Below are 26,524 nucleotides of genomic sequence, written 5' to 3'. Positions count from 1 at the left end.
CCTGTTATCTTGATGTTCTGACCAAACCTAACACTTAATGCATATGCATGAAGGTTCCAACTTCCTTTTCCTTTTCTGTTCTTCCACACCTCATCGGCTTTGGGGTTTCCTGCTTTTCACAGGTTGTTCTTTTAGCTGCCGTATTCTAATTAGCATTTATGTATGTAAATCTGTCTCCATAGTGACCTGCGATCAGGTACCTTGTGCTCCAGATGGACATGTTGAGGTCTCTTTTTCCAGAGCATCACCTATTAGCACATTCTTAACAGTAATCTTGTAACCTTACTGCCAAAAAGTCATTCTTAGGTCACCCATTTGTGTCAAGTCTCCTTTTAAGACTGAGTCCTAGTGTGGCTAAGCTGAAATCTTCTAGCCTGTAGGCCTTAGATTGCTTCCTTACATTACTGGTATTGCTAATGCACACGTATCACTCCTAGGTACATGTCAGATTTATATTCTTATAAGCCTCTCCTACTTCTATCTATTCATCACACATTGATTATATATGAAATAACATAACCACCACAATAACACAATTATATAATAAAATTAGCTAATTAGCCACATTAAACGAACAGTACTACATCAGTGTCCATAAAAATAATAATATTAATGCTCACCTTTGTGGCCAAAGACTTGAGCTTTCCCAGCAATGACTGTTTATTTGAATATACTATTTCCTCTTCATTATCTTCTCCTTCCATTATAGCACAGCTGTCAGCAGCTGGAAGCTCACACTCCTTTGAATTAGCTGTCATCACTAATTTGGAATATTTATACTCCAACCTAAAGGTACAAACATGGACAGTTATTTTTTAATACCTCGTGCTCTAGCTGCAATAGGTAAAGTGGTCAGAACAGCATCTGCAGCTATTCTGTAGGGTTATTTGTTAGGCGTTCTTTGAGAATTAGAAGTTGTATTTTAAGAATCAGAAGTATAAAAGCATTTCCTGTTTTCCAGACTAGAACAGAAAAAATTCTGTCCCACGAAGTTTTTAAATCAAAGACTTTTTTTTAGACTTTTTCGAAAATATATGCTCAAGAGAAAGCAGAAACCATTAGCATGATTCAGGAATCAGTGGGCAGAATTCTGTGGCTTGTATTATACAAGAGGTCAGACTACATGGTCATAATGGTCCATTTTGGTTTTGATATCTATGAATTTAACAAATCGCTATTGCTTTTTGACCTTAAGCCAACCTATGTCAGGGGTTAGGAGGACACTTCTCAGGCGTCCTATCAGTAATGTTACACCCCTTCATAATAGTTTTAATATTAAATTGTATTTGTATAATTGCAATGTGCGGCATGTGTTTTTGGATAAAAACAATGTTCTCTAAATTAGAATCACAAACACATGTTGCCTCACAATACCTTCTCTTAAACAAATTAAATAGAAAGTGACACTACGAGTATACCAGATATCGTAGTGTCAAAAGGGGGAGTATGTAGGGGTAACATATTAATGTATTAAAAATGTGATTCCCCAAATGGAAGTGACTCCCCATAATTTGTTCCCCACAACTTAGTGTTTAGATTTATTATTAATTCTTCTTCTTATTATTATTATTATTTGTTAAGATTGTTAAATGTTTAGATTTATTATTATTATTGTCCCTTTAGAATATAATATATTAGGTCATGTAACTTAGAACTGTTAAAAATATAATCCTAACTGTTAAGAATATAATCCTATGTAGCCAGAAACAGCCCCCCCCCCCCCCCCCCGCGCTCCAGGGCATACTCAAGCTTGTGCAAGGGGCTGCTTGAAATTGACATTGCAGAGATACATTGTAACAATGCATTGTCAAGCCACTGTAATTGACTTAAGGGCATTGTTACTTAATTGAGGCCTGTTCTCTTTAAAACATTGTAACTTTATTCAGCACTCAGAGAATGTTTTAAGCAATACCACCCAGAAACTTTCTGTAACTACAACTTTTATTATTATACAAAATACTGTATGAATGTATGAGAGAGTGCTTGGATGATGAGTGAATGGTTCTGAGAGGTGCCAGCCTGAGAATACAGCAACAAAGGGCTGAAGAAGGCGTCAGGTGCCAGTGCAACCAAAAGGTGTCAAGTGGAGAAACTGGAGGTCCACCCGATGAGATCACTGATGAGCACCTGGCAGCCACTCTGGAGACATCAGCATGATACAGCAATTTCCATAGACTGGCATAGGAAGAAATTCCTATAAGAACTGAACTAAAAAACTATGGAATCAGAGTCCAAGGTTCTGCTGCCAGCCTACCAGGAGCTTCAGATGCGCATCTGATCAGGACTTCGCTCCCCACTACCATCACTTGTGTACAGAATACCTGGCCAGTATTCTGTCACAAGCAACTTCCAGGCTGGTAACTATACACAAAACTTGAATGAATGGATGTATGAATGAATGGTTTATATATATATATAAGTGTATAAGGGTTAAGTAGTGTTAGGAATAAGTAGTTAAACAACGTTGTTTGCTTCTATCTTTTCTTTATTTTTTATTATTATCTTTACAATAAATGTGGCTTTTTGCCTTATCCCCCTCATAAGATCCTGCTTGCTTTTATTTGGTACAACACTTTTTGACCTTAAGCCAACCTATGTCAGGGGTTAGGAGGACACTTCTCCGGGGTATCTTGCACCTTTCTCTGCAGCATCTTTTATGGTCTCCATTGGAGACAGGAAATTGGGCTAAGTGGACAACTCAAGTAACCAGGTATGGCATTTCCAACACTGTATTAGGGTTTGAATTCAAGCCCAGTGGAATCTTCGGGAGTCTTTCATAGAATCATAGGGTTGAAAGAAACCTCAGGAGGTCATTGAGTTCAATCCCCTGCCCAAAGCAGGACCACCCCCAACTAAATCATCCCAGCCAGGGTTTTATCAAACCGGACTTAAAAACCTCTAGGGATGGAGATTCAACCACCTCCCTAGGTCACACATTCCAGTGCTTCATCACCTTTCTAGTGAAATAGTTTTTCCTAATATCCAACCTAGACCTCTCTCACTGCAACTTGACTTTCCAGTGACTTCACAGAGCTCTGGATCAGGCTTTTGATTCATTTTGGTATGTCACTTGAAATGCACAAAACTCACTTCTGATTTTTCTTCCAGAAGTAGCAGGTTAAGGCTACGAGCAGAACAGCTGTGAATGCACCAACACCCGCTCCTACTTTTAACCAAAAGTCCATAGTTTCACAGGTGTTGACTCTTTTCTCAGGCAAGGGAATCCCTTTAATGCACTGCTTTGGCTCATTCCAGACATACAAGGTTTCCTTAAAAAAACAAAAGGAGAGAGAAAACAGAAAAGTGAAGAGAAGGTAGAGAATGTTCATGGACATTTTGAGATAGTGAAATTATAAGAGAAGTGATGTGGTATTTACTTTTTTAAAAATCTATTTTTGACCTATTAGGGACAGACTCTCCACTGGGTTTTGCACCTTTTCTCCCTGCACTGGGAGGATGTATACTGGGTGTAAATGCCAGGGAGAACTCCCTGCTGGCACAAGGATATCTCTGCCAGGTCTCTGCCTGTGGAGTCCCCTCATTCAGCACTGAACAAGAGATGTTGAGTGCGGGAGTGGTGTAACTGGGCTGTGACATTCAGCACCCTACCCCGTGAAGCAACTTAGCATATGTCTACATTGCAATCAGAGGTGTGATTGCACCCCAGATTGGCATATCCAGGCTAGTTCTTATGTAGTTCTAATCTAGCTTCCTCTCTAAAAATAGCAGTGAAGATGATGCAAACCCACATTGCAGAAAGAGTACCAGGACCATCCTTACAAATTACAGGGCCATACACAACTGCAGCACCTTCACCATGCAGTTTCTGCCAGGGACCTGGGGCTTCCTTCTCCTCACTCATGTGGCTTCTGCTGGGGACCTGGGGCTCAAGGCTTCCCTACTACCCTGCCCCTCTGTGCTGCTTTTCCTCACTCTACCCTCATGTAACTTCCAGTGAGGCCTGTGGGCTTCCCTGAAGCAGAGCGGAGCTGCAGAGACTAGGGGCTCCTCTCTGCCACCAGCCTGGAAGCAAGGAGGCATCACTAGCTGGCTGCTGCTGGCCAAGAAAAAGGACCATGTGGGGAAGGGGAGAAGGGACAGGGAGAAGCCCTGACAATGAACAGGACAGAGCATCCGTGGAGAGGAGCCAGAGTGGAACTAGCAAGAGGCATATCCTCAGGCATACAAGAACACGTTGCCCTGCATTTTCAAGTGCCCTATGCAGCCACATATTTCATGCATGTCTATGAATGGCCCTGAAGGGTTCGTACCCTGGATTCTGGTCCAACTGACTAGTCCATGCTGCTGTGTCTTATGTGCGAGCTACTAGAGCTAGTGCAGCTATACCTACAAGAGCTGGAATCACACCTCCAATTGTAGTGTAGACATACTCACAGAGCAGTGTGTTAGCTACTTCACTCTACACAGGGGCTTGGGACAGCCCTGATAATTAAGGATTTTAATGGGCTCACCAACACCCCAACCCCTTGCTCCTGCACAGAGATTAGTTCTTGTGAAGGGCAGAATATAGCCCGTGTCTCCAAAATGTCTTGGCCTAGTAACCTGAGATTTAAAGGTAGAAATAATTTTGGGATGAGACTGACTGCATTCCCCCCATGTCATGGCTGCAGGCACAGGGACAGAAGAAAGGATGTGCGCTCCTCACACAGGCTAGCAGAGATTGGGATGAACAGAGGGGGGAATGAGTACCACTTGCCTCTGACATGGGGGTCAGCATAGCAGGTCTGGAATGGGGAAGGCTAGTGGCAGATAACTTCTCCCAGGAGTACAGAAGGTATAGGGAATGAATTGTGAATCTTTCCCTGATCTGCTCTTGGAGCAGTGCAACTACATGATGTGCAGACACCATCTAGCCCTGTAGCTCTCATACAGGCAATTTAACAGCACCCCCGACCCCACACAGCTCTTCTCATTTGACTCAAAGGCATCAGCCCTCTACCTGAAATCCTTTTTTGCAAGCTCCCTCAATCTCATGGTAGTCATGCTCTGTGCACAAAGGGCAAGCCTCTGCACTTTCCCACAAGAAGTAAAAGATGCATCCATCACAGGTACCAGCGGGGCATGTGCTAGAAGAAAAGCAAAATTTGTTAGGTTGCATACCAGAGAAGGGAGAACTGGTCTGGATTCTAAGCCTCCAGCCTACTGCTAATAATAATTATGATAAATCCATTGATTTATCTTTTCCAAAATAAACCAAAAAAAACCCAGAGAGTTTTCAATCAGTGATTTCAATAATTCATTCAACATTTCCAAAATAAACCAAAAAAGCTGAGGGAAAGAGTTTTCAATCAGTGAAATATCTTGCTTCAAGTGTAAAAAGTGTTAGTCTTGCAAAATTTCTGGCAATAAAAGTCCAGGTACAACTGATACTATAGTAAGGAGAAGGAGGATATAAACTTATAGGGTACGTCTACACTACAGCGCTAGTTCGAACTAACTTAGTTCGAATTAGTTAATTCGAACTAAGCTAATTCGAACTAACGCGTCTAGAACTAAAAACTAGTTCGAATTAGCGTTTTGCTAATTCGAACTAGCAAGTCCACATTGAGTGGACTCTGAACAGGGCTTAAGGATGGCCGGAAGCAGTGCCGGCAGGGCATAAAAGGAGGACTTAGAGCATGGAGCTGCTGTCTCAGGCTAGCCGAGGGCTGCGCTTAAAGGGTCCTGACCCCCACCCCGGACACACAGTTCTAAGGGGTGCCCCGCTTGCAAAGAAGTTCTGGCTTGGAGTGCCCGGAGTACCCACACTGGGCACATCACACCACTCGGCCATCAGCCCGGCTGCACTTGCCGCAGGCTGCCATCTAGGGAGAGGGGGCAATCGGGGGGCTGCAGGAGAGCTTCCACCCCCAGAAGCCCGCAGAGCCAGCCCAGTCGTCCCCATCGGGGGCTCGTACCCCATTCCTCCCTCACCTCCTTCCACTTACCCTTCCCTAGCCCCTCTTCTTATTGATGAACAAAATAAAGATAACGTTTCTTCCAACATTGACTCTGTCTTTATTGAAAAAAACTGGGGGAGACTGGGAAAAGGAGGTGGGAGAGGGGAAGAGAAAGGCTGGGAGAAGGGAGGACAACTAACATGATCAGGGGTTGGGAACAGGTCCCAGATGAAGAAAGGCTACAGAGACTGGGACTGTTCAGCTTAGAAAAGAGGAGACGGAGGGGGGACAGGCTAGAGGTCTCTAAAAGCAGGGGTTGGGTGGAGAGGGTGCATTCAGAAAAGTTCTTCCTGAGTTCCCATAAAGAAGGACTAGAGGACACCAAAGGAAAGGAATGGGTAGCAGGCTTCAAACTAGTAAGAGAAAGTTGTTGTTCACAAAGCAAATAGTTAACCTGCGGAACTCCTTGCTGCAGGAGGCTGTGAAGGCTACAACTAGAACAGAGTTTAAAGGGAAGTGAGATGAAGTCATGGAGGTTGGGTCCATGGAGTGGTATTAGCCAGGGGGTAGGAGTGGTGTCCCTGCCCAAAGTTTGTGGAAGGCTGGAGAGGGATGGCACGAGACAAATGGCTTGGTCACTGTCTTCGGTCCATCCCCTCCAGGGTCCCTAGGGTTGGCCGCTGTCAGCAGACAGGCTACTGGGCTAGATGGACCTTTGGTCTGACCCAGGACGGCCATTGTAAGCTCAGGGCTCAGGGTCGGGGGTCTCAGTGGACCCCCTTGATTTTCATGCACACCTGCTCCTGGGTGGCCAGGCTGGCAGCTCTCCTGCCCTAGCCGGCCACTTTCCTGTGCCTAGTGCGGAGATCGTGGACGAGGTCCACGATGTCCGCACTAGCCCAGGAAGGTGCCCGCCTCTTGCGGTCCAGGGCAAGCTCCCGGGAGCCGCCAGCCTGGTCCCGGCAAGAGGGCGTGGGCTGGGGGGCATCGGGTGGGTGGCTCTGTGCCGTGCCAGGTGCAGGGTCTGCTAGCTGGGTGCTGGCAGGCTTGCACCTGGCACGGGCACCGTAGCCAGCCCGTGCCCCTTTAAGGGGTCCGGGGCCGGGAGGGGGGCATAGAGTTTCCCTGGTGTTGGCCAGAGTGGCCACCAGGGAAACCTGGGGAGGGCTAGCCTCCCACTAGTTCGAACTAAAGGGCTACACAGCCCTTAGTTCGAACTAGCTAGTTCGAACTAGGCGTTAGTCCTCGTAAAATGAGGTTTACCTAGTTCGAACTAAGCGCTCCGCTAGTTCGATTCAAATTCGAACTAGCGGAGCGCTAGTGTAGCGCCTAGGAAAGTTAGTTCGAACTAACGTCCGTTTGTTCGAACTAACTTTGTAGTGTAGACATACCCATATAGACTAGAAGCAGGCAATGAAGGCACTGAAGTTAATCCAGATTTGCACCAATGTGAGGTGAAAATCTGACCCATATTAAACTCGGAAAATATGTTCTAGTATCCTTTAAAAGCACTTTCTAAGATGACGTTACATCAATTTCTGATTTCATAACTGTGTTTTATAAATCTCCCTTGTACATAAGGGTGTCTTTCTGATGTTCTCCAATCAATGAATTATAGAAATTAAACAATTATGTTTTATGAATTGAGCTATATTGCCATGTATTGTAATACACCAAAGGCCAATTTTTCAAAAGTGGTCAATGATTTGAAGTGTCTCAAGTTGGACATGCCAAAATTGAGCCAACCTAAATCAGGATCCACCTTTGAAAATTGTGATTTGAGCATTTTTCACTTTTTGTGTCTCTGCCTGCTTCACCTAAATGAAAGCTGTCTGTAATTTATGTAGATGTCACTGTTCTGTAAAGACAAATGAATTTGCATAAACTGTCAAAATTACAGCTATATTTCATCCACATAATTTATACATCTGTCACTAAGTGGCAAGGTAATATAGATATCCGCTCTAGTGACTCAGATACAGAATACATTTGCAGAATACATTTTGTATGTGAGGGAAGCTGAGAAACAAAATTTAGCAGGCTGTATTAATCCTTTATGTAACTCTAATCATTTCACTGGCAAATGTCTAGAATTATAGGAGGAATGCTATAAATTATTAGAAAAAAATGCAATATGTTTGGGAAGAGTTCATCTCTGGCAAAACCCACTGGCAGCAAAAAGGGGTGGCAGACCTGTGCTAGTCCCTGGGGTACCTCGATTGGGGGAGATTTTGTCCCAATCTATTTTTCTAGTAATATCTAGCATTTCCCCTGCAGTTACAGATATTTGTGTGAATGAGAAACAGGACCCCAGGTTTCTATTAATGTTGTGGGTAACCCCACCATTGCTGCCACCCCAAAACCAGAAGCCCATTTCTTTTTCTTATTCAAGATGTTCAGGCAAAAACTCTTATTACTGTAATTACAGGTGCTCTTTCTATATGCTCTGAACTGATAGGGAAACATTCCTGGACAAGAGCCTTGAGTGACTGCAAGGAAGTAGTTGCTATTTCAGTACACTAAGGGGATTGTTAACCATGCTTAGATCAGGTCTACACTACCAGATTACTACAGGATTCTTAAGAAGAGAAAAAAAAATGAATCCTATTATAATTATCACTTTTAGTATATGGAAAAGTTCCTATAGAAAATCCAGCTAGAGGCCTCACCTCTCTCCATCTCTGCTCTGCCCTCTTCCTGCCCTTGCCCCACACCACCCCTGCTCTGATTCTTGCTCTGCCCCCTGCTCTACCCCCGCCCCACCTCTTCCCCCAATCAAGGTACCCCGGGGACTAGCACAGGTCTGCCACCCCCAAATACTCAATGGCATTTGGGGTGGAGGAAACGGAGCCAAGCAGCCCCAGTTGTTTTGCTCCCCTGGCCATGTGGCTCCACTTCCTGCCAGGGAGTGCAGGGGCTGTCCTGCCACCTTGCTCTGCTTCCTCCCACTGCTGCCAGTAAGTGCAAGGGGGCCGGACCCTCCTGCAAGGCCAGCTCCCATCCCCTGCTAGTCCTCCTGCCGGCTAGCCCCACCTGCCCTCAGCATTTGGATGACCCCTTGGGCCCCCCCACACACACACCCCTCTCTTTTTCTCTCTCTCTCTCTCTCTCTCTCTCTCACACACACACACACACACACACACACACACACACACAAATCACCCCTACAGCTGCTGCAATTGTGATGCTTTGGGTGATTTCCTCTGTAAGTGGCAGACACGCTATATAATAGCTAATTAGCAGAAGGATGTTTCCCAGCCTACTGAACAGGTAACAGCTTCTCCACAAACCTGAGAAGTCTAAATAGCCCCATTTAATGATCAATTAGTGGAAGAGAACACTATTTGCACCTCCATGACACTTGCTCAGTTGTTGTTAACGGCAGGTAGATTGGATCTAATGTTGACAGTAACTGGGTCTATTCAACAGTGAAAAATATGCAATTGGTTCATTAAATCTGGATCAGGCTCGCTACAGTAAAACTGATTTAAGAGAGATCTGTAATGTCCCCCTGAAACTGGTCTCACATTTCTGACCTAGCATTAATAAAATCCAGAGAGCTAGAGAACCAACCTCACTTGCCTTGATATAACTAATTCAGAACACAGCCTCTGGATCATGAGGGGCAACACATGGAAGGAAAACAAAGGGGGCATCAGCTAAGCAGGGCATGTGAGCTCCCCATGTGACTCCCTACCCCAGGGCCCTGCATTCTACCTGTCCATCCCTTCCCCATCCCACGTTACCTGGGGAGGGGAGGGGGGACTCTGTCCCATGCAGCCAGCAGTGTCCCCTCCCCGGCAGTGTAGCCAGAGGCTGCTTGGGAGAGTGCAGCCTCTGCACTGCTGCACCAGGCTGCATGGCCAGAAGGGGAGAGGATCTGGCTTCACCGCCTCTTCCCTTCCCAGCTCTGGCCCCAGCAGCCATGCTGGTGCACCGAATGGCTGTACTGCCCCCTCCCCCAGCCCTGTCCTCTGGCAGAGCTGCACAGACCCCAAGAGACACAGCTGCGTGGAGGGGCTGCTGCTGCACCAGAGGAACTGCCATGCTTCATTCACCAGTGCCATTAATGTGCCCGGCCAGGCATCTAGAGAGGGGCATGTGACTCTCTCTGCCTCTCCCCACCTTCATCTCTCAGGAGCACTGGTAGGCCTGTTTCCCATGTTCCTTTCATCTCACACCCTGGCTAACCCAACAAGAAACTACAATGAAGGCATTGCTTATGTAGACATTTTGTTACAGGTACAGACATTTACTTTGATACTAAATACTCTGCTTGGACTGTTATTGGATTACGATCTTCTTCAGTCAGTCCCAGGTGAGGGGAATCATACATCTGAGCACCTCGCTATCTTTAATGTATTTATCTTCTCAACACCCGTGTGAGTTAGAAAAGTGCCACATTGTATAGATGGGGAACTGAGACACACAGAGGCTAAGTCACACAGGAAGACCATGACAAAGTAATGAGGAGTCCTGTGGCACTTTAGAAACTAACAGATTTACTAGGGCTAAACTTTTGTGAGTAAAACCCACTTCCTCAGATGAATTGGAATGGAAGTTACAGAAGCAGGAGTATATATAAGGAAGAAGTTGCTTGTATTAAGGAAGCTAGTCAAGTCAAGGTAGAAGTGCTCATTCACAGCATTGGTGTGGAGAGGTGAATATACAGAGAGGGGAAATTGTCTTTGTAATGCATCAATCAGTGGAGATCCTTATTTAATCCTAAATTGATAGTGTTGAATTTGCAAATGAATTCCAGTTCAGATGTCTCTCTTTGTAACCAATTTTCAAAATTCTTCTGTAGAAGGCTGGCTACTTTAAAATCCATCACTGAATGCCCAGGGAGGTTAAAGTGTTCCCCTACAGGTTTATGCGTGTTACCATTCCTGATATCTGATTTGTTTTGTTTTATCCTTTGGCATAGAGACTGTCTGGTTTGCCCAACATACATTGATGGCACTTGATGTCATAGATCACATTAGTGGATATGCAGTTGTATGAGCCCCTGATCTTGTGACTTCAGTGGTTAGGTTCTATGATGGTGTCACTTGTATAGATATGTGGACAGAGTTGACAATGGGGTTTGTCGCAGGGATAGGTTCCTGAGTATGTGTTTCTGTGGTATGATGTGTGGCTGATGATGAGTTATTTGTTTTAGGTTGGGGGGGCTGCCTGTAGGCTAAGACCAACCTGTCTCCTAGAGTCTGTGAGCATGAGGGATCTTTTTCCAGAATTGTATGTAGTTTGTCAATGATGCACTGGATGAGTTTTAGCTTGGGGCTGTAGGTAATAATCAGTGGTGTTCTGTGATTTACCTTGTTGGGCTTGTCATGAAGCAGGTGACTTCAGGGTACTCGTCTAGCTCTATCAATCTGTTTCTTCATTTTCTCAAGTGGGTATTTAAGTTTTAAGAATATATGATATAAGCCCTGTAGGTGTTGGTCTCTGTCTGAGGGACTGGAGCACATACAGTTGTATCTTAAAGCTTGGCTGTATACAGTGGATTGTGTGATGTGTCCTGGATGGAAGCTAGAGGTATGTAGGTAAGAATAAAGGTCAGTAGGTTTCCAGTATAGGGTGGTGTTTATGTGACCATCATTTATTTGTACTGTAGTGTCCAGGAAGTGGCAATGGAACTAAGGTCTCCTGAATTCCAAGCTAGTACCCCAAGCTCTGCATCATCCTTCCTATCTTCTTCATCATCATCATCTTCTTTTCTTCCATAAATTGAGGAGATGGCCTGTACAAACATACAATGTAGTGGTCCAGCTGAGAGGGGTTAAAGGAGACTAGAGACTAGAGGGGTTAAAGAAGACTAGACTGCACATAACCCAGCCAATCAGGGATAGGCTTATTAGGAGCCAATCCGAAGACAGCTTGCTGGGGCAACCCTGCTATAAAAGGCAGCTCAGCAGAGCAGAGATGAGTCTCTCCCTGAGAAACGAGTAGGACTAGCTGCTGAGGGAAGCACCCTGAACAGAGCAGTGTTGGGCAGGGCAACAGTGCAGCGAGAGCTCTGGCCACTGCCAGACAGAAGGCCTTGACATAAGGGTGGAGTGAGTTCAGGGCTACAGGGAAGTGGCACAGGGAAGGCAGGTAGTAAAGGGGCACAGAGGAGGGCAGTAAGAGGCTGCCACTCAAGGGTTCTGGTCCTGGGACCCAGAGTAATGGGCAGGCCTGTACCACTGCTTTTCCCCCCACTAGCCGCTGAAGAGAGCGACCAAGCAAAGGACTGCAGCTTGTCCCTGAGGGAGGGGATAGATTTGAGACTGCAGTTCACCACTGTAGCGCAGGGCCGGACTGAGCTGCTGGTACTCCCAGAAGGGGAGAGAACGGAGTGGTGGGCATTGCTGGAGGCTGTGTCCTGAAGCAGACACTGCGGTCCAAGGAGTGACGCAGCTCCGGAACCAGAGGGTGGAAGTAGGGACGTGAACAAGGGCAAGACATGAGCCAAGGCTGTGCACTCAAGCTGCACAGAGCTAATTCCCAGACTGACTGGCAGAAGGCGCTGCAGCAGTGAGTCCAATCCACTACAGGTAGCGGGTTCAAAACAAACAAAAGGAAGTTTTTCTTCACACAGCGCACGGTTGGCCTACGGAACCCCTTGCCAAAGGAGGTTGTGAAGACCAAGATATTAACAGGGTTCAAGAAAAAACTAGATAAATTCATAGAGGTTAGGTCCATCAATGGCTGTTAGCTAGAATGGCCAGGAATGGTGCCCCTAGCCTCTATCAGAGGCTGGGAATGGGTGACAGGAGATAGATTTCTTGATGATTCCCTGTTCTGTTTATTCCCTCTGGGGCATCTGGCATTGGCCACTGTTGGATGACAGGATACTGTGCTAGATGGTCTTTTGGTCTGACCTAGTCTGGCCCTTCTTATGTTCTTATTACATATGAGCTTTGCATTTTGCCTGAAGGTGAACAGAACTTTTTGATCTCTGATCATTATATATGCAAGGGCCTGGGAGCTCCTGAGGAGTGAGGAAGCAGACCTGGGAGAAAGAAGTGTTTGGGGAGAAATCCTGTTACTGTTTCTTTAACAGGCCCAGGACCAGGAGAATGGTAGAGGGGGTGGGCAAAGCTCTCCTCTCCCCCAAACAGTTGGGGATGAGCTGAGAGACAGAGTCCAACATAAATGCAACATCCTCTCTCTTAGGACCAGGAAAATGCAAGGAACTGCCAGTAGGTAAAAGCTGGCCTGCTGAGCAGCCTAAGGCCAAGGGATCTGCTGAGAAAGAAGCTGCAAAAGCCTTATAGCGGGTTAACGCACCACTCAGTTCCAGGAAGGAGGGCTGAGGATCTTTGCATAAGAAGGACAAGATGATCTGACCAACAGAACCCAGCTCCAGAAGGAGAGTGGGAGACTGTTTAAGGAGAGAGTGAGGGTATGTCTACACCGCCACCCTACTTCGAACTAGGGTGGCTAATGTAGGCATTCGAAGTTGCAAATGAAGCCCGGGATTTAAATATCCCGGGCTTCATTTGCATCTTGCCGGGCGCCGCCATTTTAAAATCCCCGTTAGTGCGGACTCCGTGCTCGCGGCGACACGCAGCACGGAGTAAGTAGTTCGAATTAGGCTCTCTAATTCGAACTACCGGTACACCTCGAATTAGAGAGCCTAATTCGAACTACCTACTCCGTGCCGCGTGTCGCCGCGGGCACGGAATCCGCACTAACGGGGATTTTAAAATGGCGGCGCCCAGCAAGATGCAAATGAAGCCCGGGATATTTAAACCCCGGGCTTCATTTGCAACTTCGAATGCCTACATTAGCCACCCTCGTTCGAACTAGGATGGCAGTATAGACATACCCTGAGGGATTAATTAATACAACCCCATTTCAGAGAGCTAGGGACTCCTGCTTAAGGAAGATCTGAAGAGGAGTAGTCCAAAGCCATCATTCAGAAACAGAGACCATTTCTCCTGCAGGGAAAAATCACAGGGTTAGAAGGATGACCGCTCAGGTCACCAAGGCTAAACTCCTGCCAAGAGGCAGGCTTTGTTGTGTCTAGACCAGTGGTTCCCAAACTTTTCAGCATCAATCCCCCTTTTTGATTTTTGAGAAACCCTCATGGCCCTCCCTTCCCCACAGCAGCCAAACTTGTTGAGCAAAAAAAAAAAAAGGAACTGACCCGGCTGAAAAACAAAAATAGCAGCAGAACTTACAGGGAAGGGGTTGCCTTGCGCCCCCTGGAATTTCTGCACGCCCCCCTCCCCCCCAGTTTGGGAATCCATGGTCTAGACCCGTGGTCCCCAACACGACGCCCGCGGGCGCCATGGCACCCGTGGGGGCATTTGCATGCGCCCGCCAGGTGCTCGGGGCTCGGGCGCGCGGCGCTTGGCGAGGGGGGGGAACGCTGGCCCCGGGCGTGCGGCGCTTGGCGGGTGGGGGGAACGCCGGCCCCGGGCGTGGGGCGCTTGGCGGGTGGGGGGGGGGAACGCCGGCCCCAGGCGTGCGGCGCTTGGCAGGGGGGGAACGCCGGCCCTGGGCGCGCGGCGCTTGGCGGGGGGGGGGAACGCCGGCCCCGGGCGCGCGGCGCTTGGCGGGGGGGGGGGGAGCGCAAGTGTCCTCGCCCCCTGCAACCCGGCAGGCGAACGGCCACGTCCCCGGCACCCGACAACCTCAAAAGGTTGGGGACCACTGGTCTAGACCATCCAGGACAGATGGCTGTCCAGCCTCTTGCTGAAAACTTCCAGTGATGGAGCTACCATAACCTATCTGGGCATCTGCTCCATTGTCCTACTGTTCTGACAATTAGGAAGTCTTTCCTCAGATTTAATCTAAATCTGCAGTAGTTTTGAACCCACTGCTGTTTTGCCATGAAGGAGGATGCCTGAGGGGGCGCATGGCCTAAGTGTTTCTGAGTAAGAGCCTATTTATGCTTATGGCTGTGATTAATAAACAAGGCCCTGGAACAAAGGGGGCACTTAGATTAAAAAAAAAACCTTGTATGGGCTTGTTTATAACCCAAGTGAATGGAACTCAGGTTGGACTGACCTGTGGCCCCATGCCTGGGTTGACCTCCATGCTATTGCACAAGCCTCACCCCCCAGGCCTTAAAACTCTCCTTAAAACTGTCCTTTGCTGTGATGCCTACAAAACATTTGACAACAATTGGTCTGCAGTCATGCTGAATTGACTGTATGTCATGCTGACCAGCATGGCCTCATGGTTTCCTTGTACTGCCCTATCTGTTGCCTCTTGTCTTATCTTGGACTGTAAGCTTTTTGGGACAGCTACTGTTTCTTTGTACCACACCAAGCACAACAGGATCCATGAATGGGAGTCAGTGGCACATACAAAGTATTGGCACTGATTCAGAGAGTATAAGGCCTTCTCTTTGTTAAATTAAACAGACTGAGCTCCAGGATACAGTCACTATAAGGCAGGTTTTCCAATCCTTTAATCATTCTCATGTCTCTTCCCTGAACCCTCTCCAATTTATCACCATATGAGAACTGGACACAGTATTCTAGTAGAGCAGCCCTGGACAACCTAGGATAGTGAGGGGGCCAACTGAATTGTAGCAGCTTTTTGGTTGGAAGCAGAGGGAGCGCACGGCACGTACACTCAATGTTGTGTGCATGCACTTCACTTCACGTGCCTTTGCTTCATGTGCATGTCACTATGCAGACGGAAACCAGGGGAATCTGGCATGGGCAACAGTAAACAAAATGTCTCATGGGCATAGAACCTCGCTGGACCATGGATTGCCCACCACTGTAGTAGAGGATGCACAAGTGCAAAATAGAGAGGTTAAATAAACCCCCTATCATACACTTTTTCCGGGCTTTATTGCCTAAGAGCGGGTATGGTATCTACAATCATGGGTATCATAGCCAGCAATAACTAGAATATGCTGCCAGCAGTTTACCTGGAAGTGATCTATGCATGGATCACAGTGGCCTGGTACTCACCTGGAAGAAATGTGTGAGATCTTTTGGACACTCTCTTCTCACTACCTGCTAATATAAGGCAACTAAAAGAGTTTTACCAAGGATGGGTTAAGAGGACCGGGCACTACTGTAATACTCTCAGTTCAATACCTGGGAACTGAAATATCGCCTTGGCCTGGCTTGGTGGGATTACACCTCATCACCACAACAGTTGCACGTCCATTTTCACAGGAAGTTGTAACTGTAGAAGACCTAATATGAAATAAGACCATAGTTTGCAATGAGCATTGATTTCACTTTAAAAAATGACAACTTGCACAGTAAATGTACATTTCCATGTATGCACACAATTCTAATTTATATGTACCTGCCTGTAGCTATTGGAGCGGACCCCTAGGCTCTCCTTCCCACTAGGCAGAAGCCAAAGGCAACATGAGGTAACATGAGGTCATGTCCCCCCCCTGCCCCCAGATTTCTACCAGGGTTTGCTGGCCCTGTTTGGTCACATGATGCTGCTAGGCCCTCTCCCTGCATGGCAGCTGCTAGAGCGTGCAAGCTGTGGCCATCAGGAGAGCCAGGGCAAACGGCTGTGAGCTGCAGAGAGAGCTGCTGCTTTTGCAGCTGGCTCTCCCTGTAGATCTAAGGCAACAGCCCCTCCCTGCAGCTCCCAGCACTCTGTCGCTGCCTCTCCATGAGGAGCTAATTCTTGGGAGCTGCAGAGAGAGTCTGCTCAGTGTAAGGGGGGCCATGACTCCTCACACCTCCTCACCAGTCTAGTAGGCAGAGAATGGGAAGGCATGGAGGCTCCTCAAGTCTCACTGTAACTGTAAAAGAGGTGCATGAGACTCATGAACTGTGGTTTAGCCACCCCTGCTATAGAGAGTTGGGGGACTCTGCCTGGCTTCCAGCAGTGCTGAATCACTCTGACCCAAGTCAGCCCCTAAGCCAAAATAACAGTATTAGAAAATCATAACCACAGAGATCATGGGCTGAATGTTACTCTGCTAGAGACTGGCAAAGTTTATTAAACGAATGTTTGTGAGCAAGTTTAAATCACAAGTTCAACAGCAATGGAATGGACAGGGTATCCAGGGACAGATTTTTGGGTTGGGGGAGAGTGGGTACATAATTTAATTTAAATTTTAGTAACACAGAGATACTACAATCATCTCTCTCTCTCTCTCTCTCTCTCTCTCTCTCTCAGAGATACTACAATCATCTCTCTCTCTCTCTCGCTCTCTCAGAGATACTACAATCATCTCTCTCTCTCTCCCTCTCTCTCTCTCTCTCTCTCTCTCTCTTTCTCAGTAGAATAATAATAATAGAGATGCAGCCGTATTAGTCTGGTCTTGCTGAAACAAAAAACAGGACTATGTAGCACTTTAAAGACTAACAAGATGGTTTATTAGGTGATGAGCTTTTGTGGGCCAGACCCCCCCTCACCCTTCCTCTGTTCTAAAATCTGATTTGTCAATTTTATATGTTTTCACTTTTTTTTATTGTGTCCCTTTGGTATATATGGTCATGCCAATTTTCTTCCACAATTTGATCTGAGGAAGTGGGTCTGGCCCATGAAAGCTCATCACCGAATAAACCATCTTGTTAGTCTTTAAAGTGCTGCATAGTCCTGTCCTTTATCTCTCTCTCAGAGATACTACAATCACACACACACACACACACACACACACACACACACACACACACACACACACACACACACACACACACACACACACACACACACACACACACACACGGCAAACTACAATTCCCTGCAAGTGAAAAAGTTGAACAGGACTCCCTGGATGACATATGCTGCACAGATCTGCCCTCTGTAGGCTTAAAACCACAATAATCTTATCCAAAGTAGGGTTGCTGGTCAGGATAGTACCTGGAGGAACAAACTAGGAAGAGAACACTGCAGGCTGAGAAAGTTTCATTTTGTAACAACATGTAAAAATAAAAATAAATGCAAAAGGAAGCATATACACGTAAAGCACACTTTCAAAAAGGAAACTAAGAAGCAGCCAGGACCCAGAATACAAAATTGAAGATGGCACCTGGAAATATCCAAGCTCTCCTTTTGTAAATCAGAAATAACTCAGATTTGTGCAAGCCCCGCTGCATTTCTTGATTTCAGAGCCTACACGTCAGCATGCCTATCAGTCTGAGCCCAGCGCTGGATGGGCGCCTCAAAGACCTTACCCTTACGTCTACATTCTCTTTAAACAATTAAAAGACCATTGATGATCCTCCAACAGAGAGTTTTCCACCTACTTGAAAAAGAAATTCACATCAGGTATTGTCCTTGGAGGAGATGGAAACATTTCTGTTTCAATGTTAATGTTTCCCAGTGTGGTTTCAACCGTAGCTCCTAAAAATAATAGTGACAAATTAAGCATGTGGTTTTTGAAAGGTGCGTGCTTTGTATTTTATAATGCGTGCTTACCAGTAAAGGCATTTGATTTCTAATTAAGAATTTGTCTAGTAATTTTGCATTATGCACAATTTTTTTAAAATAAATCCTGTGAATTTCTAGCCCTTTCATAAGGTACAATTTTATTATTGAAGGATAAGCAGTAAAACAAAGTGCTAATATTAAACTTCACAGTCCAAGACAGTTTTACATTTTTCAAAGGGAATGGCCACTTTGTGCAGGATTCCATGTTTTCAACCCTAGCGAGTGGAATTCCTAACCAAACGACAGAGATCGTGTAATAATTAACAGGGTGAGCTTCCCTGTGCTACTCTATGCTGTCCTGTCACAATGCATGGGAGGACTGCTTCTTAGGGGTTAAAAGTTTGTGCTCCATGCTCATTCTAGGTCTGCAGAGACAGCCAATGAGGAGGAAGGTCCTAGTCAACTAGGCCAGGTCTACACTAAAAGGGAAGGTCAGATCAAGATGTGCAACTCCAGCTATTTGAGCTATTACGTAGCTGGAGTTGACATACCTCGATTCGAGTTTTCACATTGTCCCGAAAGCAAGAGGCTGACAGGAGCAAACGCTCCCGTTGGCTTCCTTTCTTCTTGCAGAAGCAGGAGTATGGGCTGCCAACGGGGCAGCCCTCTGAGTCACATTTAGCAGGTCTTAATTAGACCTGCTAAATCAAACTCCAGTAGATCAATTGCAGCAGTGTCAATCTTCCACTGAGTGAAGAGATGGCCCTAGAGACAGGTAAAAAGTAAAGGGTCAAATTCACAAACTTTCTTTTACAATAAATGTTTTGCCATTAGGCTGTAATGAAATTCCTAAGCAACTCCCTTATCTCCCTGCACTGTGACCCTTAGGGTTAGGGGCCTACCAAGGGTAGTATGGGAAACAATGAATTACATATGTTGTAGCTTCACCTCCTAAGTAAGTGAAAAGAAGAAAGCTAAGGAATGGGAGGAGCTTTAGTTCTTTCATTGGCCAGCACAGTGGGAAAACAAATTAGTTCATGGTATAGACCAGTAGCTGCTTACCTCTCCCCTGGAGCAAATGGGGAGCCAGATATCGAATTGTGACTCTAATGTATCTTTGGCTTGCTCATGTGGTGATGCAGCTCTTCACTGCTCCTTACTCTGGGCTACACTCTTAAACTACTATACTATATATTTTAGAGTATTTGTTTAATCAAGAACATCTCCTAAATGGTAAGAACTAGGACCACCAAATTTGGTGCACTGCTTCCTCTTATCATAACTTAAAGCAATGTCAAGGTTTGTTTGTGCCAGGAAAACAGTATGTGCCTGGAATGGGACTGTGTCTCATAAAACCAAACAGAAAACAGAATCACCAAACCAAGTATAGTCCTCAAAACTGACATAACTGAGCAAATGTTGAAAGAGACTGAACCAAGATGAGCCAGAAAAATAGGATGAACCTGCAATAGGACTGCTTTTCAATTAACCTTACCACAAAAAAAGAGAGATAAAATGGAGAAATTCAGATTAGTGCTCTGTTTTGGCACAGCTAAATCAGTGCATAAGGTTTGAAAACTAAAAGACAATGTTATTGGAAACCCAACTGACTATAGCCCTTTTTTGTTAAAACACAGTGAATAATAAGAGTTTATAGGGCTGAAGAAAAAAATACACTTGATGGAATTCCCATTTTAAAGAAACTACTAAAAAATTTTCAAATGAAAAATTTTAACAATTCTGGATTTTTAAGAAATCCGAAATAAAAATTAACTTTGTACATATAACACTGTATTTTTGAAAAATAAAAGCATTTTAATAATGCATGTACATTTCCTTTTTATTTTCAAAAAAACTTACGTGAGTTACAGACCTGAGCAATACCGAATAAATCTGCCAGTCGTAAATATAATATTGTGAAACCTTGAAAACAGGTTTCTTCCCTAAAATACCTTCTCCATTCCCCCTGCCAAGGTGCCTGAAAGCAATCTGATGACAAAACACTCTCGCTTTTGTTTCTGTGTGGTTCTTTGTTCACTGCTAGGCTTGAAGCATGACAGCACCTGCCATACGTGGGGAGCACCTAGTGCACAGGGCATCCCTACTCTGCCAACGCCTCAGTGATCAGAGAAGTGAAAACACATTAGGAGTGTGTGATCCTAAGAGCACTGTTGGAGGGGAAGGGCTCACTGGTCTCAGGCAATAGCTTTCAGCTGGCCAGACCAGGTCAGCGTACCCCAACTCACATACGTCATACTCTGTAACTAACATCTCCTATCATATGTCATTGGAAAACTAATAACTCAGTGAACCTTGGTAAGAAATCGATCCTGCACAAAGACCATCAGTTGTTAAGTCATAGTTATTAGAAAGTATAGGTTCTATTGTTTCATTTATAATTGTTTCTATCTTCATTTCTTATATGTGAACTCACTGAATTCTGGGTATATTTGTTAATAAATTGGTTTCATTTTTCTATAAACCCACTCAGTGCTGTGTTTGCAGGGAATGGTGTATTTACCCCCATTGAGTTAACAAGCTGTAATGTGCTTTTGTCTCTTTACAGGAGCAATGAACTTTATTATTTCTCTGAGCAGTCCAAATGAGAGCTGGACACATCAAGGCCCATGGTTCTGAGGAAATTCAGGACTGGGAGAGTGTAGGGGGTCACCTGGCTGGTTATAACCAAGGCTGGTGGAAGTCAGAGTGAAGCTGTAGACAAGTTGCTGTGGTCAGAGCGGCCTTAGCACACTGACACTCAGGGATGGTCTACATTGGGAACATACATTGGCATAGCTACATGTCTCAGGCATGTGAAAAATCCATACCCCTGAGAGACATAGCTATGCCAATGTATCCTGATCGAATTTCAGGTATAGAAGTTGTAGGTTCACAAAAGAATTCTTCCATCAACCTAGATCGTGCCTCTGGGGAGGCGAATTACCTACACCGGCAGAACACCTCCCATCAGCATAGGTAGTGTTTACACTGAAGTACTACAATGGCACAGCAGCAGCTGTGCTGCTATAATGGTTTAAGTGCAGACAGACCTTTAGGGTGTAACCTGCATGCTTGTAGGCTGGCAGTGAGCGTCCCAGCCTGGAAATGATAACAGCAAACCAACATACGGCATTCCGGGTTGCAGGGTATGTGCCGACACAAACCCTTAACAAACTGGTCTGAACTGTACCACTAGAACCAGAGCCGTCCTGTCCATTGGGCAGCCCAGGGGACTAGGCCTGTCCCTGAAATTCACTGGCGGCAGTGGGGAGTGGAGCAACCTGGCCACAGCCCGCTTCGCCAGCTCTGCATCCTCGGCTTCCCATTGCTGGTGAGTGGGGAGGGCGAGGGTGGTTTCACCCCTTCCTCCAAATCCCCTTCTTTGAGCAATGCAGCTGGGAGCCAGGAGAGTGGCGGTTCACTCCACTTCCCACCACCGCCGCCGGTGAGTGCAGAAGTAGGCCCAACCCCTGCTGCCAATGCCAGACCCCCTGCTAATCTCCCAGCCACATCACTCGGGAACAGGGTCTTGGGGGAAAGGTTGCAATGGGGGTGGAGCAGGGCAGGAAGAGGCGAAGCAGAGTGGAGTGAGGGTGAAGCAGGGGCAGGAAGAAGCAAAGTGGAAGCAGGGCCTGGGGCAGAGAAGGGCTTGTCCCAGCCCCCACAACCGCCTAGGAATGGCCCTGACCACAACAATGACCACCTGCAAACTAATAAATAGTGGGCCTTCCCCACAGAGAGACTAAGCCGCTGCAATCCCCACTGATGTGCACCGGCTTTGCAGGACGAGGCCATAAAGCAATATCACCCTTTTTCTTAGCTGCAGGTGAACAGAACAGTCTGCCGAGTCTTCCTCAGGAACAAAAAGTAAAAGGCACGTACCTAAGAATGTATCAGCCAGGCTGTTGGACTGCAGAGCCAGTGCTGTTCTGAACCCCTTACTGTCGGATGGGATGATCGTGGACTGGCATACAAAAGATCCCACCCAGCTTGAATAGTCTTCTGATTCAGCCACCATGTCCTTTACGGTGACATCTGTTATATTGTCTGTGCAAATCGCCATCTTCTTTCCCTAAGGGTATTAAATAATAAAGGGGAGGTATTAACTTTCAGCCTTATTTTCAGCCTTAGGAGGGAGGGGTTGCAAACACAGCGTACTTTCCCCATTCCAGCTTAAAAACAAGTAGCTATTGGCAGCAAGAAAGAGACAAACTGCAACATTATTTTTTCAACATGAAGCTTTCCATTAAACTCTGGTACAAATTCTGAAGCATCAGTCTCCTACTTGTGATACTAAGCACCTTTATTTCTTTATCTTGACAACATGGTGTTTATTTGCAAAGCAAAATAAAATGCCATATAAAAGAAAACTGTATTTCCCTTAACCATATAATGGTACGCTATAAAATACCTTATTATCTTGTGTTTAAGCTGGAAGAAAGAGTATAAATGCATATAAAGCATAAGCGAATGTATATTAGGTTCTAGCCTGCATTAATATGTCCTGGAGTCATGCGTATATTTCATTACAGACTGATGGTAAAATTGCAGAGCCACAACATTAAAGCAATTTACTCACAAAGGGCCCAAATTTGCAAGCTAATGAGCACTCCATGTTCCTGGTCCAACAAACCATGTAAGCACAGGCTTAACTCAAAGGATGTGTGTCACTCCAAAATGAGGGGACTTCTCCGCTGCTTAACATTACACAGGAAGGGTGTGTCTAGACTACATGCCTCCTTCGACGGAGGCATGTAGATTAGCCAGATCGGAAGAGGGAAATGAAGCCGCGATTAAAATAATCGCGGCTTCATTTAAATTTAAATGGCTGCCCCGATCTGCCGATCAGCTGTTTGTCGGCAGATCGGGGCAGTCTGGACGCGATGCCCCGACAAAGAAGCCTTTCTTCATCGACACAGGTAAACCTGGTTTCACGAGGCTTACCTGTGCCGATCAAGAAAGGCTTCTTTGTCGGGGCATCGCGTCCAGACTGCCCCGATCTGCCGACAAACAGCTGATCGGCAGATCGGGGCAGCCATTTAAATTTAAATGAAGCCGCGATTATTTTAATCGCGGCTTCATTTCCCTCTTCCGATCTGGCTAATCTACATGCCTCCGTCGAAGGAGGCATGTAGTCTAGACACACCCGAAGAGACCAGATCAGGAAGAGACCAGATGCTGAGCCCTGAGGATCTGCTTCAGTTAAGCAATTAAGCACCTATGCATTTTAAGCATGCAATTAGGCCCACTGGATTACTTACATGCTTTCACTTAAGCATGGCCTTCAGTGCCTTGACAGATCAGGGTACATACTAGCATTGTGTTGGTGCATTTCAAGTCACAGATTTAGCCCTGGTTGTTGGAAACCCTGGTTTTCTAAATGAACCAGGAGCATATGCAGTAAACTACATAGGTTATATGCTTTTCACCACTGCTCCAAAAGCCTGAAAACAGAAAGCCACAGGAAGTGCAGGCTGTGGCATAGCTGGGCATCACCGGGCACCATAGACTGAAACCCAGGGAGCCTTGAGGAAAGATAGCAGCAGCAGAGTCTGACTGCTAGCTCAGCAGCATACCACATTAACAGCAGGTTTATGACTGGATTTAGGAGACCCCCCCTGTCATGAGAACAAAGGAAAATCAGTGAGGCTGCACAGCTAGCAAGCTCCATTTCTGTACAGCAATTCAGCCATCAGCACTTCCGTGCCCTCACCGGAAAATCATTCTGCCATACACAGCAGCCTCATGCAGAGCTGCAATCAAAGCCCAATGAAAAGTGGTTGTGTTAAGCAGGGCCCATTTGCATAAGGAGCTGAGGGAGCCGAGGACTCTTAGCTGCAACTAAGTTCAAGTCGCAACGAACTAGTGAGATGCTGCCCTATACCGATGTCAGGAAATTCACACTCTGAGGGTACGTCTAGATTACATGCCTCTGCCGAGACAGGCATGTAAAATAGGCTACTCGACATAGTCAATGAAGTGGGGATTTAAATATTGCCGGCTTCGTTAAAATAAAAATGGCCACCGCACTGTGCCGGCTCAGCTGATCGTTGGCACAGTGCACATGTCAAGACATGGATTGGTCAACCAGGAAAGCCTTTGTCGACTGCTCTCTTACACCTCATGAAACAAGATTTACAGGAGCGGTCGACAAAGGCTTCCTTTGTCAACTGAGCCACGTCTTGACTCAAGCGCTGTGCTGACGATCAGCTGAGCCGGCACAGCGTGGCGGCCATTTTTATTTTAATGAAGCCGGGGATATTTAAATCCCCGCTTCATTGACTATGTCGGGTAGCCTATTTTACTTGCCTCTGTCGGCAGAGGCATGTAGTCTAGACATACCCTGAGTGTACAGCTAGCCCTGCCTGCAAAAGCCAACACTCACCTCATTCCCACACAGGCTGATGTTAAAGAAATGAAAGAACTTTGTCCCTTTGGATGTAAAACTGGGTCCATTCATTAATGACCCCACCCCACTGAGGTTGGTAAAGTCATAATTCAGGCTCTGGTTGTCCTTGAGGTAAGAGAGCGTGCAGTCACTGAAGCAGATGGAGTGATCCTTTGGGAAGGAGAGAAGGTAAATATTACTGGACAGTACTGACCCCAATAACTCCCCTTCCTTTGTTAAAGTAAAGAAAGAGTCCTTTCTATCTCTCTGGCTCATCCCTTCCCCTCCTCCTAGATTGGTCAGATGACAGCTCCCACTCCTGTTCCAAACTACCTGAACCACAGTTTCTGTCTGCTATACACTACTGTTATTACATCACAGTCTGAAGTGAGACTAGAATTCCGGCCAGCAGAGGTAGTGGCAAATTTATTTAATCCCAATTAAATCAGTCTCAGTCTTTGTCCTCTACAGCAGCTAGATAACATAGAGCAGTTACAAGTCCATTACTACATTTGCACCAGTGAGCTGGTGTTTTGAGTCAGCCAGGAGAAGCTTGTAGATCCCTGGGTTCAATCCGTGCAGATTGACTAGATAGGGTTTCATTACACATTGCGGGATGCACAAAAATAGAAATGTAGAATATCAAGGCACATTTACAAACGGAAGTTACACAGGGATGAATTTAGAGCTATGAAACATTGATTTTAACTACACTGTAGAACTAGTACCCCGGTGGTTTTTTTACAGTGAAGCAGTAAGACCTGCCCTTTGAGTGTTTATATTACACTCTCCCATTCTGCCCTTAGTCAGGGATAGAACCACTTTTGGTCTCTGTACCTTGTTGCTTTTACTGCCAGGCCCACATGGGATACAAGCTTCTCTGCCGTACGCCTGATGTATAGACAGATATGTGTTGGTTGGGCACTCCTTGCATTGGTTGGTTTCCTTCTCAATGTAGTGTCCAGCAGGACAGGGTATGCAGGATGATCCAGACTGTTCAGACCCCAGTGCACAGGCCCGGCAAAATGAGGCAACTCCATCTAACACATTGGTCACCGTGATCGAGTAGATCTTTGCCACGTCATGTATGAATTGCCTGCTCTGAAACAAGAGCAGAAGAAATAATCCCAGAGCTTCTCTTGAGTCACACTTTAAATAGTTAAAGAGACAACTTCCGAGCAATGACTAAAACTCAGCAGTTCCTGGCTGACATTGTACGCTCAGAGCATTCCCTCCATTGACAAATTCCTACAACTCCCGGCCATTCCCCACCTCCACCTCATTCTAGATGACAAAGTTCACAGCCTGTACCAGTGCAAGTCTGTTTCCATGTGAAATCCAAAAATTGGCTTCTAGCAGTACGTGATTATCAGCACCTGACTGTGCTAAATGTAACTCCTACATTCATATCTCAGGGAGGAGATCATACCTGAACTGTATATACATTTGTTTAGCTAACTCATGTGTGGACAGGTGGAAAATAGGGGGAATGAAATCAAGCATGGAAATGTCTTCTTTTTTTTTTGCCTGTCTAAAGAAATGATTAAGTGAATTTTGAGCTAGGTTGATAAACGTGGAAGTGAAGTCCTTTGCCTCGGAAAAGGCAGCAGCAATGCGCAGTTGCTCACAATCACATCATCTAGGTACTCGATGGAGAAGTAGTCTCCATGCTTAGTTACTCCTATCTCTACTGAGATTACGAACCATGGTGCCAAGACAACAGTAGTGGCTTTGTGATCTCTCTACTTAGACTTCTAAGTGCTCTACCGCTTCATGTCACATAAGCAACCAAGCAGTCATTTGATGATGATGACTTGGTCTTCATAGAATCACAGAACTCTAGAACTGGAAGGCACCTCGGGCCCCACTCCCTGGCCGTGTACGTCACCGCCCCGTCCCCTTCCCCTCCAACCGTGTCGCTCGGCTGACTTCT

At 46.0% G+C, this 26,524-nt stretch overlaps 1 protein-coding gene across 1 annotated transcript in view; it reads right to left on the bottom strand.

The window, feature by feature from the left end:
- The window catches only part of ELAPOR2 (endosome-lysosome associated apoptosis and autophagy regulator family member 2), a 153,335-nt gene that overhangs the window by 9,872 nt on the left and 116,939 nt on the right, over positions 1-26,524 (bottom strand). The window contains exons 14-21 of the mRNA XM_075926150.2: positions 25,429-25,692; positions 24,589-24,762; positions 22,086-22,275; positions 18,080-18,176; positions 15,953-16,054; positions 4,961-5,087; positions 3,091-3,269; positions 621-786 (exon numbers count right to left, since the gene is read on the bottom strand). Coding sequence (XP_075782265.2) covers positions 621-786; positions 3,091-3,269; positions 4,961-5,087; positions 15,953-16,054; positions 18,080-18,176; positions 22,086-22,275; positions 24,589-24,762; positions 25,429-25,692 — 1,299 coding nt within the window. The remainder of the gene's footprint in view (positions 1-620; positions 787-3,090; positions 3,270-4,960; positions 5,088-15,952; positions 16,055-18,079; positions 18,177-22,085; positions 22,276-24,588; positions 24,763-25,428; positions 25,693-26,524) is intronic.

The sequence above is a fragment of the Pelodiscus sinensis genome, chromosome 1 (genome assembly GCF_052426305.1).
Source record: "Pelodiscus sinensis isolate ZL-2025 chromosome 1, ASM5242630v1, whole genome shotgun sequence".
NCBI classification, from domain to species: domain Eukaryota; kingdom Metazoa; phylum Chordata; order Testudines; family Trionychidae; genus Pelodiscus; species Pelodiscus sinensis.
This window is presented reverse-complemented; position numbering and strand designations above follow the sequence as displayed.